At 45.1% G+C, this 20,665-nt stretch overlaps 1 protein-coding gene and 1 long non-coding RNA gene across 5 annotated transcripts in view; both read right to left on the bottom strand.

Annotated features, from left to right (window-relative positions):
- The window catches only part of LOC309519657, a 105,791-nt gene that overhangs the window by 43,884 nt on the left and 41,242 nt on the right, over positions 1–20,665 (bottom strand). The gene's annotated exons all lie outside the window — the stretch shown is intronic.
- Positions 316–13,957, bottom strand: LOC309519432 (NXPE family member 2-like). Of its 4 annotated transcripts, none has more exons than XM_082200406.1 (8): positions 13,392–13,957; positions 12,229–12,339; positions 10,357–11,135; positions 8,657–8,718; positions 7,811–8,032; positions 6,460–6,873; positions 2,452–2,661; positions 316–904 (listed from the first exon to the last, which is right to left on the bottom strand). In XM_082200406.1, the coding sequence occupies exons 2-8, from the start codon at positions 12,328–12,330 to the stop codon at positions 369–371; spliced, it is 2,325 nt and encodes a 774-aa protein (XP_082056532.1). In that variant the 5' UTR covers positions 12,331–12,339; positions 13,392–13,957; the 3' UTR covers positions 316–368. The 4 variants fall into 4 exon arrangements, with proteins under 4 accessions (XP_082056532.1, XP_082056531.1, XP_082056530.1 ...); XM_082200405.1 differs by having other exon boundaries at positions 13,356–13,957; XM_082200404.1 differs by having other exon boundaries at positions 13,284–13,957.

Consider the following 20,665-nt stretch of genomic DNA (forward strand, 5'->3'; position numbering starts at 1 on the left):
AGGCAGGCACCTTGGTGTAGGCATCTGGTATAGGCACTTAGGTCAGAATCCAAGGAGACAATTTTTAGCCATGCCCAAGACTTCAATATGATGCATCTATTCACCTCCTTCAGGGAAGTTTTTAATATGTGACATTTTAGTGTATTTTTCATCTTTGTTGGAAGCCGCCCAGAGTGGCTGGGGAAACTCAGCCAGATGGGCGGGGTACAAATAATAAATTATTATTATTATTATTATTATTATTATTATTATTATTATTATTATTATCCTCAGTAGTAGCACCCACCCATCATAAGTCAAACAGATAAGCATCTATTTGATTTTTAGAAGGGAAGTTTTTAATTGATGATGTTTTACAGATGTAGGTTTTAACAGATGTAAGTTAAAAGCATATTAATTTGATTCACAACCACATGATCTGCTGGGTGGACATTGCTTGTGCCGTAGGCAACTGTCATTTCCCAGGCATCGACAAAACCCACTTTTAGATCCCCAAAAATGTCCCTTAGTGCAAGGTATTGGGCATAGCCATGGAAGTCACCAAATCTCTCCTGGTCGATGTCTATCTCCCGGGTGTTCTCTGCTTTGATGATGACCTTTGTATCGGGGCTCCTCAGGAGAAGGCGCTGGATGGCTCCCCGGATGTTGATCATCCTTTGAATGAAGAGCTTGATGGGGAAGGGACGGAAGTGCTGGCCCAAGGAGATGACAACCACCGTGTCTCCGTTGCCTGCCACGTTGTCAATCTCTCGAGCGACATAGCTGTGGTCTTTTGTGGTATATTCGTGGACCGTAATGATGGGGTGGCCATGTTTTTTCCATTGGACTTGGATGTTCCTGGCCGTGTCAATAGAAAGCAGGTTCCGGAGCTTTCCAGTCCCATAGGTGTCAAAAGGTTTTAGGGCTAGCAACAAAATAAAGACATAGGATCAGTGCAAGTTGATACTAGGGAGATAAAGCCATATGCACAACTGATTACCACAGGTGAGTGGGTGCCATTTTGTCATGGAGAGCTGTTCTCATGTGCCAAGACAGTTTTGATAATGAAAAAATAACAGCCATGATCTGTAAGGATTAATGCTGGACTTTCAACTCCCAGAAGCCCTATTCAGTATGGGCAGTAGCCAAAGATGATGGGAATTGAAGTCTAACATCTGGAAGGCCACAGAGTAGCCACCCCCGGATTAACAGCAGATGGATGCTTGAGACAGATGGCTGTGGTTGGTGAGCTGAAGGCCTCATGGAAAGTATCTCGACTAACACAAAGCCCACTAACTGCCTAGTCTGCCTTGTTACGTTGGGTGTGAGAAACTTTCAATCCTCCAGATGTTTCTGAACTACAATTTCCATCTTTCCTGGCTATTGACTAAGTCTTCTGGGGGTGATGGGAATTATAGTTCAGCAACATCTAAAGGGGCTAAGGTTCCCCACAAATTTTTGCTGCCTTTTCGCCTAGTGAGGAACAAGCTGCTCGCCATCTGTGTGAGATTTCCCATGAGACATAATTGCTTTCCTTTGGAGCACATGTTAAATCTCACCTGAAGTCCTTAAATTGAGCATAATTCCAAAATGTGTTGTCACTAGTCTTGCCTTGCCCCCAAATGACTCACTCGGCTCTTGCATGATGGGTGATTCCAGGGCACCCTTGCATTATTACCCTCAGTATTCCAAAAATGGGGGTACTGGACCTTCGGGAACAACCATTCAATTCCACAGAGCCTTGAACCGCCTTGGAAAATCTGTTAAGTGTTCATTTGTCCCCACTGTAAGGTTATAAGGATTATCTAAGCCTATATTTGCTTCCAGGCTGGATTTCTCATTAGCTGGGGAACTCTCCCCTGCCTAGGTCCCATTGACTCCAAGTCTGGGCATTCTGTTCTTTCCAGGCATGAACCAACTCTGTGACAAGCAGTCGCAAAGCAGCAGCCCCAAATCTGTAGAACCGCTTTCCTCAAAGAGCCAGTGGTACTTTACTGGTGCAGGCTTTCTCAACCTCAGCCCTCCTGATGTTTTTGGCCTACAACTCCCATGATCCCTAACTGGTAGGACCAGTAGTCAGGGATGGTGGGAATTGTAGTCTCAAAACATCTGGAGGGGCGAGGTTGAGGAAGCCTGGGTTAGAGTGTCGGATTAGGACCTGTGAGACCAGGGTTCAAATCCTGAAGCTCCCTAGGTGACGTTAGGCCATTCACTACATCACAGGGTTGTTGTGGGGGATTAAATGAGGAGGGGAAGAACTCTGCATGCCTCAAGCCCCTTGGAGGAAAAAGGTGGGAAATAAATGCAATAAATAAAAATGGAGAATGGAAAACCAATATTTGTGAGAGACAGCAACTGCCTGCTGGCAGGAGCTGTTCCTGGGAAGGATCTGGAGTAACAGGAGGCGGCAACATCGAGTCTGTGCCTGAGCAAATGGTGGTGGGTGCTCTGCCAGCTTTGCAGGGAACCTACTGTCCACAGTGTTTTCCAGATGTTCTAGCCATTGTTGAGTCTCCCATGAAATAAACCCGCTTTTTTCCAAGCAAGTGTTAATCTCATCCGCAGTCCCCATGCTGGACGTTCTGCAAAAGACGGGGTGCCACTGGTCCTTCCACACAAAGCCAATGAGGAATGTGGAGCTCATCCCGACGGTGCACTTCTGGCTTGGCGCCATCTTGCTCCCTGGTAAACAATGAGAACAAAAACAGCTGAGTGGATGGTTGCATCCGCTGGTAGGTTTTGGTGCATTTAGCTTGCTTAAACTCCATGGAGTTTAGATGGATAGAGAAAGGGACCTCCAGACTCCCAGAGCATCCCTGTACTTTTATCTCTATGCTGACCTCTCTCCATCCTTTGAAGTTTAGGCGAATACATCTCAGGTGGCATCCTGTTCTCAATTCCCTCCTCCTCTCTGCTCACACTTGCTCTGGGCCTTGAGACGAGAGGTGATCTTGGATCTACCTTCTGAGAACAAAGGGGCAAGTGTGGCTCCTTTGTTTCTCCAACTCATTAGTTAGCTAGGACTAGAGAACTCTTTCCTATCCAGAATGTACTTCCCTTAATAAACGTAAGCTTTCTTGTGCTCTGCCAAGTCTGAATACCTTTCAGCTAAATGTGTGCTTCAAGCAAGTATTCATTTAACGAAAGCTAGCTTCTGCTGTTGCATCAAACTCTATATGCAAACAGCATCGAACAGCTGTTCTTCCTGGTTTTGATCAAAACCACATACAGTGGCACCTCGGGTTAAGTACTTAATTCGTTCCGGAGGTCCGTTCTTAACCTGAAACTGTTCTTAACTTGAAGCACCACTTTAGCTAATGGGGCCTCCTGCTGCCGCCGCGCCGCCAGAGCACAATTTCTGTTCTCATCCTGAAGCAAAGTTCTTAACTCGAGGTACTATTTCTGGGTTAGCGGAGTCTGTAACCTGAAGCGTCTGTAACCCGAAGTACCACTGTACCACAATCTATGGAAAAAGAAAACTTCCCCAAATTGTTATTTCTAAAGCCAATCAACAGGGGGAGCCTGCTGCAACATAGGAAGATGTCTTCTACTGAGTCAGGCCATGGTCATTCTAGCTCAGTATTGTATACACTGACTGGCAGCAGCTCTCCTGGGTTCCAGGCAAGGACTGTCTCCCAGCTCTACCTGGAGATGCCAGGAATTGGACCTGGGCCTTTCTGCAGCTCATAACTTGTAAAACTACCTGTGCAAAAGAAGCTTGTGGGTGGGTGTGGGTGTCTAAGCCCTGCAGACCTTGGCTTCCTGCAGAGGTGTAGAAGGACAGAGTGCTCAGCTTCTGCTTATCAACCCTTGTTTCCTTTCCTTTGACACATGTTTCTGAGGGCAGATCTACACACATGGTTTTTCACTTTAAGGAAGGGTTAAGGAATGGTTTTGATAACGCATATGGACACATGACTTCTTACTTTTAACGTTCACAATGCGATATTAAAATGAGAAACAAAGGGCTCTGCAGAGCAACCAGCAGTAGCGAGACAGCATTTTGAACAAAAAAAGGTAAAAAACACTTCAATTTACAAGTATGCCCTGTGACGTTTTAGAACAATGTATCTAATATTGTTCTAATAATGCTAAACAGAACTGTGTAGATCCAGCCTAAGTTGAACATTTCCCTCTATGGATTTTTATAGGAACCAGGTAAGTCTGTGTGAAAGTATCACTTATTTGGTACTAAAGGAAAAAAGAAAAAGACTTCAGTTCACTTATCCCTTGTTTTTATTTCCTTGAGCAACAGAAATTTCTTTGCAGTGTCAAATCTGAGAGATACAATGCTGTCACAAGGCTATGTTTGTATAACATACAAGACCATGTAACACCGGTCCTGAAAGACCTACATTGGCTCCCAGTATGTTTCCAAGCACAATTCAAAGTGTTGGTGCTGACCTCTAAAGCCCTAAATGGCCTCAGTCCTGTATACCTGAAGGAGTGTCTCCACCCCCATTCTTCTGCCCAGACACTGTGGTCCAGCGCCGAGGGCCTTCTGGTAGTTCCCTCACTGCGAAAAGTGAGGTTACAGTGAACCAGACAGAGGGCCTTCTCAGTAGTGGCGCCAACCCTGTGGAATGCCATCCCATCAGATGTTAAGGAAATAAACAACTACCTGTCATTTAGAAGACATCTGAAGGCAGCCCTGTTTAGGGTAAGGTTACCAGACGTCCTCGTTTCCTGGGGACAGTCCCTGGATTTAACAAATCAGTCCCCATACAAAATCCATTGAAGTTGAAAAGTGTCCCCGGATTCATTGAAAAAAAATCTGGTAACCTTAGTTTAGGAAAGTTTTTAATGTGTGACATTTTAATGTATTTTTCATCTTTGTTGGAAGCCGCCCAAAGTGGAAGCAGCCAGATGGGCGGGGTACAAATTATTATTATTATTATTATTATTATTATTATTTATTAATATATTATAGCAAGGCAAGTTCACAGCACTCCGGAAAAATATTTCTGAGGGAGCAGGCCTGGACATCAGAGCTCCTCCATGTGGAAAAGGGTGCCTTGCTGGCTGCAGGGAGGTGGAGGAGGAGGAGGAAGAGAAGCCGCTGCCGCCACCGAAATACGGGCAAGCAACATCACACACAGAGACACACCTGTACATGGTGCATGTGACATCACACTCACTATGCGCAGGCGTGTGTGTGATGTGACATGACCATGTTGCATTGGTGGGCACCCACAATACTGAGGGTGAGTTGGCACCCCTGCTCCAGGCAGCTTTCCTCAGACTGAAGGAATGGGTTTCTGTGCAGTCAGTTTAAAACTGACTCAACCCTCCCCCCTTTTCTTGTTTCTCCAAGAGAGCACTCTAAAATGCATAAAACTTAAGCTGTTGAGCAAATGCATAACAAGACACAGCTATATAAACAAACTCTCTCCTTTATCAGCTGCGGCAAGGGATGACCCTGACTGTACCAGTAGAACAGAGAAGACACGTCTGTGCCTTATCTTATGTCCTGACCACAAAAGACGCACAGACCTAAGTCCGGGAACAACGCCAGAGCGTGTTCTCGGAGATGACGACCTCTTCCTCCAAGATAAGAGTAGGAAGTGGAAGATCCTTTTATGGTCAGAAGTACAGGAAGGAATACCCTTTTATGGTTAAGAATACCAGAGCAAGAACATATGTGATGTCAACCTGCGTACATAGGCTGACGTGGTTGGATTCCTGGGGAAGGAGGGAGAGGGTGCCTGGAGGATATATATACTGCATGTAATCTCTGATTTCTTTGGACTTGCTGTGGACTCACCATGCAAGTGCCTTCTGCTATCCAGAGAGCAGAATAAACTCTTTCTTTGAACCAACCTTGGTGTCATTTGACTTCCTTCCTCCTGTCCCGGAGCAACGCAGACCCAATCGGTGAATTCCAATAAGGCTACAAGACCTAGTGCCTTAGCAGATGTTGCTGCACTGCAACTTCCATTAGTCCCATCCAGCAAGGCCAATGGTCAGTTGCTCAGAAGCAGACAAAACCAGCTTTGCTTTCTCATCAAATTTTGTATCATTTGTGGACTGGAAGCAACAGCAAATAGCAGTTGCATTCACTGGATTGATTTCTGTTCCAGACATGGGATGAATCTGTGAATATTGTGGGATTTTTTTGTTGTGGGTGGGGGTAGACAGAGGATGTTTGGGGTACCAACCCATCCTTGGACCTAAGTGCTTAGTAAGTTTGATTGACTTCTCCACACCCAGCCCTGAACTGAATTCGCTCTCCAGGTGATCAAATGTCAAGAGGACTTAGGGATATAAATCTGTGTGACCGCCCTCCCCCATCTTCATTAAGTTTCCTGATAGACTGGAACTTTGTACTGTTTCTGTCTCCAACCCTCTCTTCCCTAAACTAACAGATGTATGTTAAAAACATAATGATTTGGTTCCAGATCACATGGTCAGGTGGATGGACGTCATAAATGGCGTAAGCAATGTTCATGTCCCAGGCATCTATGAAACCAACATTGAGACCTTGGAAGATGTCCATTACGGCAAGGTTTTGGGGGTAGCCATTGACATCACCCAACCGCTCCATGTCTGTGTCCATCTCCCGGGTGTTCTCTGTCCTGATGATGACTCTTGTTTCTGGGCTTCTCAGAAGTAGGCGGTGGATGGCTCGGCGGATGTTAAGCAGCCTCCTCACAAAAAGATCCATAGGGAAAGGGCGGAAGTGCTGGCCCAGAGTGATGGCAATGACCGTGTCGTTGTCCCCAGCCAGCCTGTCAATTTCATTGGTGATGTAATTGCCGTCCTTTATGGAGAAAAGTTTCCTAGAGACAAAAGGGTTCCCGTGTCTTTTCCACTGAATGAAAGTGCTCCTCTCCAGATCCAAAGCTACGTGTGTTTTGAATGGCCCAGCACTGTGGTGATCAAAGAGCTTCAATGCTAGCAAACAATAAAAGGAAGAGAGTTTGAAAGAGGGAAAGGGGGTCAACCAGCTCTTGCACCTAAAAAAGGGAATCAGGCATCCTACTACAGTGGTACCTTGGGTTAAATACTTAATTCGTTCTGGAGGTCTGTTCTTAACCTGAAAATGTTCTTAACCTGAAGCACCACTTTAGCTAATGGGGCCTCCCACTGCCGCTGCACCACCAAAGCATGATTTCTGTTCTCATCCTGAAGCAAAGTTCTTAACCTGAAGTGCTATTTCTGGGTTAGCAGAGTCTGTAACCTGAAGTGTATGTAACCCGAGGTACCACTGTATTTGAAAAGTGGTATTACTTGGTAGCATTGATGTGGACCCAACTTTTAATGGCAGTTTTGGATCCTCAATGGGGAGAGCACTTTTAGTCTTCTTCATTCATTGTAGCTAAGTCTGTGTTTAATGTGTACCAGAGAAAGAGCATGTGGGCTCTGGACTCTGCAGATCAAGTCCATGGGGAGGGTTTAAAAGTTGGCCACAACTTCATAGAATCGTAGAGTTGGAAGGGACCCTGAGGATCATCTAGGCCAGACATGGCCAAACTTGGCCCTCCGGCTGTTTTGGGACTACAACTCCCATCATCCCTAGCTAACAGGACCTAGTGGACAGGGGTGATGGGAATTGTAGTCCCAAAACAGCTGGAGGCCCAAGTTTGGCCATGCCTGAATTCTAGTCCAACCCCCTGCAATGCAGGAAAATGCAGTTGTCCCATACAGGGATAAAACCTGCAACCATGGTGTTATCATGCACTAATTAACTGAGCTATCCATTAATTGCATGCTGTAAATTACCAACTGCAACCAATGTGTATGCGAATGGGAATGGGATGCAAAGCTGAAGCCAAAAGTGAAGGGTGCTCAGAGCAAATCTGAAGGCAACCCGCATACCAGGAGAACGTACTTGCCACCTTTTCAGTAAGGTAATAGATCCATTGCCTTAACGTTGAATCCCCCATGAGATAAATCTTCTTCTTCTTTAGGCATTCCTGGATTCGATCCAGAGTGCTAAAATCAGATACGGAGCAAAACTGTGGGTGCCAAACCTCCTGCAAGGCATAGCCGCTGGGAATGGGCAAGCTCATCCCAATCGTGCATTTGTCTCTTGCCATCATCGTCGCACTTCCTAACAGAAACAGATGAGGGATATTTGGTGGTGAACATGGAGAGAGCTGGGTTTCTGGAGCTTCAGTTTCCTTGTGTGGGATTTAAGCATCTTTGGAATATGGTCACACCAGTTTGAGTTCCAAAGGACCATTCAATATCATTGAAAAACTATGTGAGAGACTGAGTTCTGAGATACTGCTTAGATTAGGGACTCCTGTGGATTTCCCTCTTCCTCCAAAGCCTTGTTCTTTTTAGATGCACTGCAGATAGGACTTTGATGGGTCTACTCTGAGTAACACTAGCACTAAATACAGCCCAGAGTCTTCCGAGTCAGACTATTGGTCCATCTACGCCCTTATTGCCTAAACTAGCTGGTAGCAGCTTTCCAGAATTTCATACTGGAGTTTTCCCTGGTTCTATCTGGACATGAAGCACAAATTGAATCTGGGACCTTCTGCATGCAAAGCCAATCCTCTGCCACTGAGCAGCAATCTCTCCAAAAGTGTTTAGCATGCTTGAAAGAAATAGTTCTGAGGAATGGGGTGAGTTTACATCAGATCTGGTGGCAAAGTGTCACTACAACTGGTGCTAAGCTGTGCACCATTCATCAAAGAAACCCGTGTTGGTTAAAAAGACAACTTACTGTTACAGGATAGGACACGGATCTCCCCAAAACTCTGTGATATCTCAATCCCGATGTTGTCCCTTCAAAGACAGAAGAGAATGGCAAATGAGTGCATAGGAAATAAGAATGCTTCTTTGCCTCTATTTGACCTTCTCTACACATGCGCCACAGGGCAGAGGTTTGGTAGTTCAAATCCCCACGACGGAGTGAGCTCCTGTTGCTCGGTCCCTGCTTCTGCCAACCTAGCAGTTTGAAAGCACGTCAAAGTGCAAGTAGATAAATAGGTACCACTCCGGTGGGAAGGTAAAGGCATTTCTGTGTGCTTCTCTGGTTTGCCAGAAGCGGCTTAGTCATGCTGGCCACATGACCCGGAAGCTGTACGCCGGCTCCCTCGGCCAATAAAGCAAGATGAGCACCGCAACCCCAGAGTCGGCCACGACTGGACCTAATAGTCAGGGGTCCCTTTACCTTTACCTTACACGTGCGTCACGCATGTGTTGGGATCATGCTGGCAAAAAGTGTGGATATGATGGAGGACTCTGTCCCATTGCCACCATTCAAGGGCGAGTCTGGTTGGCTTCTGCAGGTTATGGAGGGAGAGGGGTGGTCTTGTCTCATACATCAGACAGCAAAGCATCTTGGGTCAGCACTGGGTACCTATTGCTAGGTATAAGAAACAAGACCATCTTCTGGAGGAGACTGCTGCAGGAAATCTGGCAAGGGCACTTGCATAAGAATGAAATAATTGCAAGCAAATTTATGGGGAAGGGGGGTTGAAACAGCCAAAGGACTCCTTGGCGAACTTGTAGCATTTTGCAATTGTTGAAAGCCAGATTGGCCCTGGCAGATCCCAAATACTGTGTAGCTTCTTTTCTGGAAATGGTTCTGTTCCACACTATATTTGAGGGTCTCTAACTCAGGCGTGAATGGACGTGGGAGGCGCTGTGGTCTGAACCACTGAGCCTCTTGGGCTTGCCGATCAGAAGGTCAGCGGTTCAAATCCCTGCGACGGGGTGAGCTCCCATTGCTCGGTCCCAGTTCCTGCCAATCTAGCAGTTTGAAAGCATGCCAAAAAAAGGGGAAAAAAGTGCAAGTAGATAAATAGGTACCACTCCAGCGGGAAAGTAAATGGCGTTTCTGTGCACTGCTGTGGTTGCATCAGAAGTGGCTTAGTCATGCTGGCCACATGACCAGAAAAAACTGTCTGCAGACAAGCGCCGTCTCACTCGACCAGTAAAGCGAGATGAGCGCCGCAACCCCAAAGCCGTCTGTGACTGGACTTAACTGTCAGGGGTCCTTTACCTTTACCTTTTAACCCAGGTGTGGGAAAGAGAAACTGTAGCTCTCCAGATGTTGGTGGGCTCCAATTCACATCATCCCATTGGTCATGGTAGCTGGGACTGATGGGAGTTGGAGTCCAACAACATCTGGAGGGCCACAGAGTTCCCTCCTCTTTAACCCAAAGAGAGAGAAGTTACTGGTGCAGATGACTCATGTACCGAGATGTGATAAAGCTTCTAGGTTTCTCTCCCAGTTTTGTTTGGACTTCTACCTCTGTGATTCCCAGACTGCTCCAAGGTCCTCACAAAAGGGACCGACCTACCCCTTTCCCACCAATATTTATATTCAGCTGCCAAATGAGTTCTAATAAATCTTCCCACATTCACAACCAGTGTGTTGCTGTCTAAGCTATAGGTCTGATATAGAATTGCAAACACCTCCTAAAAAGGCTCTGCTCCAAGGATGTGAGGTAGGTGATGGGCTTGTTGTCAGTCGTCAGGAGAACAAATGCTTCACAGGGCACATTCTTTGGTTTTATGCAGTAGAAGCCTTCTTGGTCTCGTTCATCCAGATACTCGCACAGTTCCGCGTTTGTCTCTATGACAAAACCACATTGGGTGCAGACACGTGATGTTCCATTTAAAAATGTGCCTGTAAAAGCTATTTTGTCGTAGCCTTTTTTCCTTGCAGCCCACAGTGCTGAAACTCCTTCACTGGGGTGGATGAGCAAGATGGACACTCTGACATCGCCCTCCCAAAATAAAGTGAAATTGACCAGATATGTCCCATTTTTATAGTCTGTGATGTGCCCAGAAGCTCCAGCCCTAAGACTTGAAGAGGAGATCCTTGCTCGTAAGAAGTCTCCTCCATATTCCTTTCGCTTCCCCAAGTGGTTGTACAAATCCAGTCGAACTATCAAGGGATCTCCAACGCAATAAGAACCCTTTTCATTTAATATGGTGGCCTTGCTGTTCCTGGCACTTGTGGTGGTCATTATATCTGTGAAAGTGATGCTGGGCATTATCTGGTCCAGTTTTGTAAGGATTTCCTTCACCTCCTGCTCTTTTTTCCACCGTTGCACCCTAGTCCTGCACTGGGCTGCATTCTCTGTCTGACAAATCCTATTCCCCATGAATCTAAGGCAAAAGTCTTCATTTGTTTCCAAAGCATCTTGAAAATCCTCTGGTTCCTTCATGTGATCTCCAAAGAGAGTGATCTTTAAAGAGAAACAAGAGAAGGCAAATGATAAGGAAACAGAATTCAGATTCATTCTCTCTCTCTCTCTCTCTCTCTCTCTCTCTCTCTCTCTCTCTCTCTCAACAGGGCATATATGAGCTGGGGTATCTAGGAACAAAGTGCCCTTCATACAAAGATGTCAGATTCCAAATAAGACCCTTGGTCCATCTCCCCTTCCCTCTGACCAGCAGCAAGGAGAAGCTCTTTCCAGCTCTGCCGCTTGTGAGGTTGGGGGCTGAACAGGTGACTCCCTGGTCCTGAATGGGGTAACTGTGCCCCTGAATGACCAAGTGCAGCCTGGGAGCCATTTTGGACTCACAGCTGTCCATGGAGGCGCAGGTCAGTTCTGTGTCCAGGGCAGCTGTCTACCAGCTCCACCTGGTATGGAGGCTGAGACCCTACCTTCCTGCGGACTATCTCACCAGAGTGGTGCATGTTCTGGTTATCTCCCGCTTGGACTACTGCTATCCGCTCTATGTGGGGCTATTTTTGAAGGCGACTCAGAAACTGCAACAAATCCAGAATGCGGCAGCTAGACTGGTGATTGGGAGTAGCCGCTGAAACCATATAACACCGGTCCTGAAAGACCAACATTGGCTCCCAGTACATTTCCAAGCATAATTCAAAGTGTTGGTGCTGACCTTTAAAGTCCTAAATGGCCTCGGCCTAGTATACCTGAAGGAGCGTCTCCACCCCCACCATTCAGCCTCGACACCTCCTGGCAGTTCCCTCACTGTGAGAAGTGAAGTTACAGGGAACCAGGAAGAGGGCCTTCTCAGCAGTGGTGCTCTCCCTGTGGAATACCCTCCCATCAGATGTCAAGGAGATAACTATATAACCTTTACAAGGCGTTTGAAGGCAGCCCCCTATAGGGAAATTTTTAATGTTTTCTTATGTTCTTATATATGTTGGAAGCTGCCCAGAGTGGCTGGGTCAACCCACTCAAATGGGTGGGGTACAAATAATAAAGTTGTTGTTGTTGTTGTTGTTGTTGTTGTTGTTGTTGTTGTGAACATAGGATTTCTTTCACACAGAGAAAATGCTCTGTCTGCAACTTACACCCCCTCCCTTACCTTGAACACCCTCCTGTACAGAGTATAGCTCAGGATGAGGAAGCCTGCCAAGCCCAATGTCAGAAGGAATCCTTTCCTGCTGATAGTGATGAAGAACATCATGACGATTGCCTGCAGGGAAATGGAGAACACACTCACTAAGGTGGCTCAGATCTCGTGAAATCCTCCTTGCATATAGTTGTGGGGCGAGCAGGGTGACTACGTAAGCAAAGCAAGCCGTGCGGATGAAGCTGCCAAGTGAAACAGTTTCAAGGGAATGCTTCCACAAGCTGTCCTAAGCCCAGGAAGCGTGCACTTCATTTCGGGAGGAAAGGGGTGGTTGCTGAGTTAGTGTTTGGCAGCAAAGCAACAGGTCACTTGGTCAGGAGACCATGTCCAGCTGGCAAGAGACAGCAAGGAGAAGGAAACCTCAAATTTTGGGGGCTTCCTTGGGACTGGTGGCAGCATAACCCAGACCTTTGGATGACCCCCAGCAGGGAATAGTAACTGTTGGGAAAGGAACGGCTAATCACTTATCTGTGATTTCCTGCTTTGCAAGGGTTAGACTAGATCATCATCATCATTTTTAATTTGTATACAGTGGTACCTTGGGTTAAGTACTTAATTCATTCCGGAGGTCCGTTCTTAACCTGAAGCACCACTTTAGCTAATGGGGCCTCCTGCTGCTGCTGCACTGCCAGAGCACAATTTCTGTTCTCATCCTGAATCAAAGTTCTTAACCTGAAGCACTATTTCTGGGTTAGCGGAGTCTGTAACCTGAAGCCTATGTAACCTGAGGTACCACTGTACTGTCTTTCTATCTTACAATACTCAAGGCGGTTTACAAGCTGAAGAAACAAAAAATGTACATCTTATAACAATCTAATGCAATACAAAAATGTGATAATAAAGCATAACTTTAAAATAGGCAACCTACATCAAAAAAGTAACATTCAACAATCATTAGAATAGTGTATAATAATAGCAACATATAAAAGTTAAACAGAAATCCACTCAACAGTTACAATAAATAACATCTAAACTAAAATCAGTAAAACAATAGCAAGCCACAGTACCTAAAATAATACAATACACATTGAGAAGCAGAGACTAGTGGGTAGAGCAAGGCAGGTGGAGGGAGGCCTTGCCTGATGGAGGGGAGAGACTAGATGGCCCCTGGGTACCTTCCAACTCTGCAATTTTGTGATCTATCCTTCTCTATCCCACTACACCCAGCTTTGGGTGAGAGAACACTTTTGGTGTGTTTGCAATGTTCGGCTAATTCAATACGTTCAAGGTTGATAAAGTGGAGTCAGCTGTGCTCCTGGAAACATGACTCAGCTAACTCAGATTCTCAGAAACTAAGATCACTTCCAGCTGGAGTGTATATTGAGCAATGGTGCTTATTCGTTTTCACAGAATTTGTTGGGAAGTTACGTCTGTGGGAGAGCATCTCCTGCAAGTTCCATGGATCTCCGAAGCCTGTTCTGCAGTAACCTGTCCCTGTTCTGTGGAATAGCCTTCCTGTTGAGCTATGACAGGAGCACACTATCTGCACTTTCTGAAACAATTGTACATTTTTGTTCTGACAGGCTTTCCTAGCTGGAAAAATGGGTCTTTGTCATGAGTGTCGATTCGGAATGGTTTCAGCTTTGTTCTAAAGGTACTTATTGTATTTAATTGTTTTTATTGTACATCACCTTGAGATGGTTGTATAGAAAGTGATTAATAAATCAATAATAAACAATATAAAAAATCAACGTCATGTGGTTGTTATCCTGCATTTTCCACTGCGAGTTTCCATCATTTTTCTTATGTCAAAAAGTCAGGCATGTTCTTGTTCTTTAGTGGATTTTTTATTTTATTTTTTGCACACCATTGCAGCACTGTCATTCTATTAATCACCATTTACCTGGTATTTGGGGAGGGCAGGTAGGGGTTTTTTTTTGGCAGTGGGTTATGAAGATGCACTCTTATTGCATGTGGGAGATATGATGCTGACCTAGGATTTCTTGGTGGTGGCTCCTTGTTTATGGGATGCCCTCCTTAGTGAGATGTGTCTGTCTCCCTCATAATTATCTTTCTGGATTGACTTAGAAATGTTCCTATTCACTAAGGAACTTGATGACAGAAATATACTGTCCCTGACATCCCTGAAAACTATTAACTGAGAGGGTATGTGGCTGTTTTACGTGTGTCTATAATGTTCCTAATGCTTTTTCAATGTTTGTAGATTTTAAAAATGGCTTTAATTAGTCTTATATTAAAAGTATCTGTAGTGTATCCACCGCTTACCACCAATTAATAGTGTGGTGGACTCACCCTACTAATTGCCCCCCCCCCAATTAAATATAGCACACACAACTCACTGTATGCCCATTGCACAGTTTCCCAATTTACCACAGGCTTTCGTGTGTGGGACCTGCATGAGGGAAAACTTAGTGCCTCAGACAGGAGTTGATCAAACAAACAGGAAAAGTCTTATTAAACAAAAAGGCGGCGCAGAAGTGGTCCTCCAGTTGCGAATTCCTTAGGATGTGGCCGGACCTCCAGAACAGATCCCGTTCGCAACCGGAGGTACCACTGTATTGACAAACTGGTGCAGAAGAGGGAAACCAAGATGACAGAAGTCCTGGAAACCATGCCATACGAGAGATGGTTGAGGGAGCTAGGTCTGCTTAGCCTGGAGAAGACCAAGAGGTGATATGATGGCTATCTTCAATGACCTGAAGGGTTGGCACATGGAAGATGGAGCAAGCTTGTTCTCTTCTGTTCCAGAGGATAGGACCAGAACCAATTGCATTCAAATTGCAAGAAAAGAGACTATGACTAAACATGAGGAAGACCTTTCTGATGCTAAGAGCAATGGAACGGACTCCCTCTGAAGGTGGTGGACTTTTATTGGAGCAATGGAACGGACTCCCTCTGAAGGTGGTGGACTGTTATTGGAGGTTTCCATGCAGAGGTTGGATGACCACCTGCAAGGGAATCTTTAGCTGAGATTCCTGCATTGCAGAGGGTTGGACTAGATGACCCATGGTGTCTCCAAGTATACAGTTCTATGATTCTCATCTCTCTCTCTCTCTCTCTCTCTCTCTCTCTCTCTCTCTCTCTCCATACTATGGAAGTAAGAAAGCATTGTTTCTCATTCTGCCCTGTATTCATCGCATGCAGCACTTCCTCCATGCAGCTGCAGTTCATCTTCTGGCAAAAATCAACTCTCTGTTCTTTATGGCAAAATGATGCTACTCATGTCCTAAGCCACATCATTAATTACATAGATTTATCTTGTCATTATATTATCATTTCAATGCAAATGAAATGCAATACAAATGCGGGGACAATGACACAATGTCTTACGTATCATTTGTGGACTGAAAGCAACGACGACAGTGAATACTGCTTGTATTCTCTGGACTGATTTATGTTCCAGGTATGGGACAAAGAAGTGAACACTGGCAATTTCCGTTCCCATTTCTCTTTTCGCTGGAATTCTCTGCTCTCCCTACTTCATGCCCTATCCTTCACAGAACGCTCCCAAGTTTGATGCTTCAGACATCTGTGATGTTATCCTCTGAATTTTTATTAATTTACAAAGCCCTGAACAACTTAGGTCCAGGATACCTCAGGGATCTCCTAGAACCTTATATCCCAGGTTGATCACGGAGATCATACTCAGGAGGCGTGTCGTTGGTCGTTTCCCAAGTGGGCAAGGCTCATTTGACAACAAGGAACTGAGCCTTTAGTGTTATTGGCCCTGCTTGTGAAATACTCTGCCAATAGATATTCAGCAGGTGCCTTCTGTTTCAACTTTTAAATGCCTACTAATTTTTCCCCCCTATTCTGCCAGGCTTATGCAGGCAATTAAGAATGCACGCAGAACTCTTCTTATTGTGCTTTGCTTTATTATGCTTTGCAGATATTGCTCCTTACAAGGACATGGGTGCAGCTGCAGGCAGCCTGGCTGCTTCTAGGGTAGGCATAGGCAAACTCAGCCCACCAGATGTTTTTGGACTACAGCTCCCATGATCCCTAGCTAACAGGACCAGTGATCAGGGATGGTGGGAATTGTAGTCCCAAAACATCTGGAGGGCCGAGTTTGCCTATGCCTGTTCTAGGGGAAGGGAGCCCTCCTGCCACTGTCTCTCTTCTGGTCAAGGGAGTGGAGCTGGCTAGGGCTGGAGTCTGGATTAAAGCGTGCGAGCACACACACAGAGACACACACACACACACACACACACACACTTTACAGTGTATGTATAACTGTTGTAAACTGCTCTGAACACTGGGTTATAAATATTTTCAGAAATATAGTAAATAAGCAAACTTTAAGAAAGGAGCAGATTGTCCTGCTCGCTTCCACTCCTGTCCTCACCTACCCCATAAACATCTGCTCTAAAGTTCTCCAGAGAGCCCCTTCATGGTGGATGCGAATGGTGCTTTCATTCCCAGAAAGAAAGTGAAATATTGTCACACACCACTTCTGAGGGGCAGGGACCCTGCTCTCTAAGGTCTTGCCTGTGGTTGAAGCATTCTAGAAAGTGATGGTGTCTTGCCTTTGTGATAAATACTTTGTAGGTATGCACACAATGGGGCAAGGAGACTCTTCAAAGCAGAGAGTGTGGTCAGCTGCTATCAGTTCTGCTTCAGATTCACAGACAACTGGCTCCAGTGCTCGACCCCAGCATTGGCTCCAGTCAAAATCTTACCTTTTCTTGTCTCCCAGTCTTTCCCTTGAACTGTCGCTTTCTCCTTGCTCCTTTGCCTGTCTTCTTCAAGACACTACTGAGAGATCCCCAGCTGATAGGACTCCACCTCTTAATGCAATTCTCCCAGGTGAAGCATTAACCCAATTGTCTCCAGCTATTAACCGCAATTCACCTAACAAAAGGGTTGTCAGGCAGGTGCCATAACAATGCACACCTCTCATAAATCTTTCCTGGGCTCCTGAGCAGATGCAGCAAACATGTCCTGGCTCTGAACTCTTTGAACTCTGATTGGACTTGAAGCAGCATCAGCAGATGAAATTAAAATGTGACGTTAGGTTAATAGCTCAGCCTCACCACAAGGCTCAGGGATCAGGGAGCCATAGACCTTGACCACATCATGATGTAGATTCCAGAAGAGCAGCTGTTAAGCTTGGAAACTCTGGATCACGCCAGTTTGGGTGGGTTTTCTTGAATAGTTGGCAACTTAGGCAGCTATGTCAGGGTGAGTTCACACGTGCACATCAATTCACTGCAAGGTCAAGGGACAAATTCTCTGTTGAAGGGGTAATCACAGATGAAATGCCATTGATAGGACTTCCATATCACACACATCACCTCAACTCCAGTCCTTTTCAGTGGATTTACTGCACTCATTCAGCTGAGAGCGACTAGGGGAGGGGTTAACCCATATTGCACATATTGCATGTGTGAATGTGCTTTGAGTCCTGGGCTCAATAATAATCTATTTTTTTACCTCTAAGATCCATGATGGAAGTGATAGGATATGAAATGTCCACCTGACAAATTTCACAACTGGGGTTGACATATGTCCTCTTTTTCCAGAACACATCCTCTTTTTCATGGGTAGAGTCATCATATCGATCCTTGGTTAAAAGTAGAAGTCAGCAAATGTGTCCCTTTTTTTGCTCTTCAAAATATGGGAACAATAACTCAAGCAACCTTTTTAAAAAAAAATGCATCAAAGATACCAGCTACCCATTTGAAATGTTTTACAGGGTTTTTATATGTGCTGGAAGCTGCCCAGAGGAGCTGGAGAAACCCAGCCAAATGGGCAGGGTATTATTATTATTATTATTATTATTATTATTATTATTATTATTATTAAACGAATCATCACAAGAGGACATTTTTTGATACACTCGTAGTGCAATCTATGCATGGCTACCCATTGAGTTCATGGGACTTACTCCCAGGTAAGTAGGCATAGGACTGAAGCCCAAATGCTTTCTTCATTTCTAAAACCCTGCAAAGTGCTCTTGTTGTTTAATCTCTGTGGCTGACCCTGAAATTACCACCCTAAAGCAAGCACACAAAAACCTCCAAAAGAGGGCACTCAGTATGAAATTGTTGAACAAGAATCTTGAATCCATTAAGATTCCAATCAAAACCATGGATTTATCCCCTGCTACTGATGTTGAATTATCATAGCAAAGCTAAGATGATTGTGTTATCGCCAAACCACTGATGTTGAGAATCCTCGCTGTGTTTATCTTGTATACATATATGCTTTGCATATAAATATCGCAGACGTCCGTGCACCTCTTGCATTACGTACCATTTTGGTCTGATGATTTTCATTCCACTGTCTCCTTCTGTCTGTTGAGGATAACATAGGGCTGCCATATGTCTGGATTTTCCTGGACATTAGCGGGTTTTCAAAGGTGGAATTGATATCCAGGGAGAATTTCCGAAAGGTGGCGCTTTGCCCTGGATCTTTGACAAGTCAATAGGAAAATCACTTTTTGGGGGGCATTTTTTTGTGTGTGTAGCTCAATAACTTTTGGGGTGTCTTAGTTTTTACTTTTTGAAATATTGCAACCCTAGGATAACAGTCTGTGTGCCATCTGATACGGCCTGCAGTCCATGATGTCACAATAAATCTGTTCAATTGTGGCACTGAAAGCAACACAGAAAAATGTGGCATCCTAAGGATTAACAGGACTTTCCCCTCCTGGAATTCTGGAAGGGTAGACTTCGCCTTCTGCAGCAAAACTAACACTGAGTGCCTCCAGACAGCCAATATTTTGTGGGAGGAATTCAAATGCATAACAAAACTTTAGGGTTTGAACATCTGAAGTAAATTAAATCATTCTGTTGTAACAAATTCTGGGCTTTTTGCAGCTAGGAAAGTGATTTAAAAGTGTGGGGTGAATGAATAAATAAATAAATAAATAAGCAGAAAGATGTGTAAACAACCCACAAGCCAATCAGGATGAATGCTCATTGACATATAACCGCTCTGTAAACAAATGAGAACAAATCCTCAATAAACACCTGACAGTAAAGAGCTAACCATTGTGTAGGGCTTGTGAGAGCAAATCAGAATGTATAAAACAGGTTGTGTGGAGAAGCCCAAGGAGTGTGTAGCGCCTTAAAAGATGAATGTTTCTGGCAACATGACCCCTTTGGAATGGTTACTGATGAAGTCAAAGCATTGTGGGTAGAAGGCAGGTGGAAATATTTGCTCACCTTTGTTCTCTTTGATGTAAAGGATGGGCAGTTAATCTCTGCGACAGCCACCTGAAATGACCTGCCAACCTTGCTAAATGGAGGCCCAGTCTGTTTTTCTTCCCTCTGCTTTGTGCCTAGCAAAGGATCCCTCGATGGGCCACTTAGCACTGGGGGGAAAGACGCAAATAACTGCTGACTCAAGATTTTTTAAAAAAAGGGGAGGAGAGGAACAGCCATGCTGTTTCTTTGGTGCAACTTGAAATCTTATTTGTATAGCAAAGTTAAGGTAAAGGATTCCTGGATGGTTAAGTCCAGTCAGACTTGGCTTTGGGGTGCGGCACTCATCTCACTTCTGGTCGGGGGAGCCAGTGTTTGTCCACTGACAGCTTTCCGGATCATGTGGCCAGCATGACTAAACCACTTCTGGTGTGACAGGTCACTTTGCCGAGTGCCAGAGTGCACGGAAATGCCATTTACCTTCCTGCCACAGTGGTAGCTATTTATCTACTCGCATTGGTATGCTTTCGAAATGCTAGGTTGGCAGGAGCTGGGACAGAGCAACGGGAGCTCACCCCGTCACCCAGATTCGAACCGCCAACCTTCTGATCGATGAGCCCAAGAGGCTTGGAGGTACTAATGTTTCACCCTGCATAATAGCTCTTGTGCCTGAACTTAAAAGACTTGTTATGAATTTGAGGGTGGTCAGTCTGAATGAACCTGTGACCTTGCATCTTTGAATAATAATAATAATAATAATAATAATAATTATTATTATTATTATTATTATTATTATTATTATTATTATTATTATTTATTTATGCCCCGCTCATCTGGCTGGGCTTCCCCAGCCACTCTGGGTGGCTCCCAGTCAAATATTAAAAACACAATACAGCATTAAACATTAAAAGCTTCCCTAAACAGGGCTACCAAGAAGGCTGGTTCCCTGCAACCTCACTTCCCGCAGTGAGGAACCAGCAGAAGGCCCTCATCACTGGATCTCAGTGTCTGGGCTGAACGATGGGGGTGGAGACGCTCCTTCAGGTATACTGGGTCGAGGCCGTTTAGGGCTTTAAAGGTCAGCACCAACACTTTGAATTGTGCTCGGAAATGTACTGGGAGCCACTGCAGGTCCCTCAGGACCAGTGTTATATGGTCCTGGCGGCCGCTCCCAGTCACCAGTCTAGCTGCTGCATCCTGGATTAATTGCAGTTTCCTAGTCACCTTCAAAGGGAGCCCCACGTAGAGTGCATTGCAGTAGTCCAAGCGGGAGATAACTA

The sequence above is a fragment of the Podarcis vaucheri genome (assembly GCF_965113315.1).
Source record: "Podarcis vaucheri genome assembly, chromosome: 15".
In the NCBI taxonomy this organism is placed as follows: domain Eukaryota; kingdom Metazoa; phylum Chordata; class Lepidosauria; order Squamata; family Lacertidae; genus Podarcis; species Podarcis vaucheri.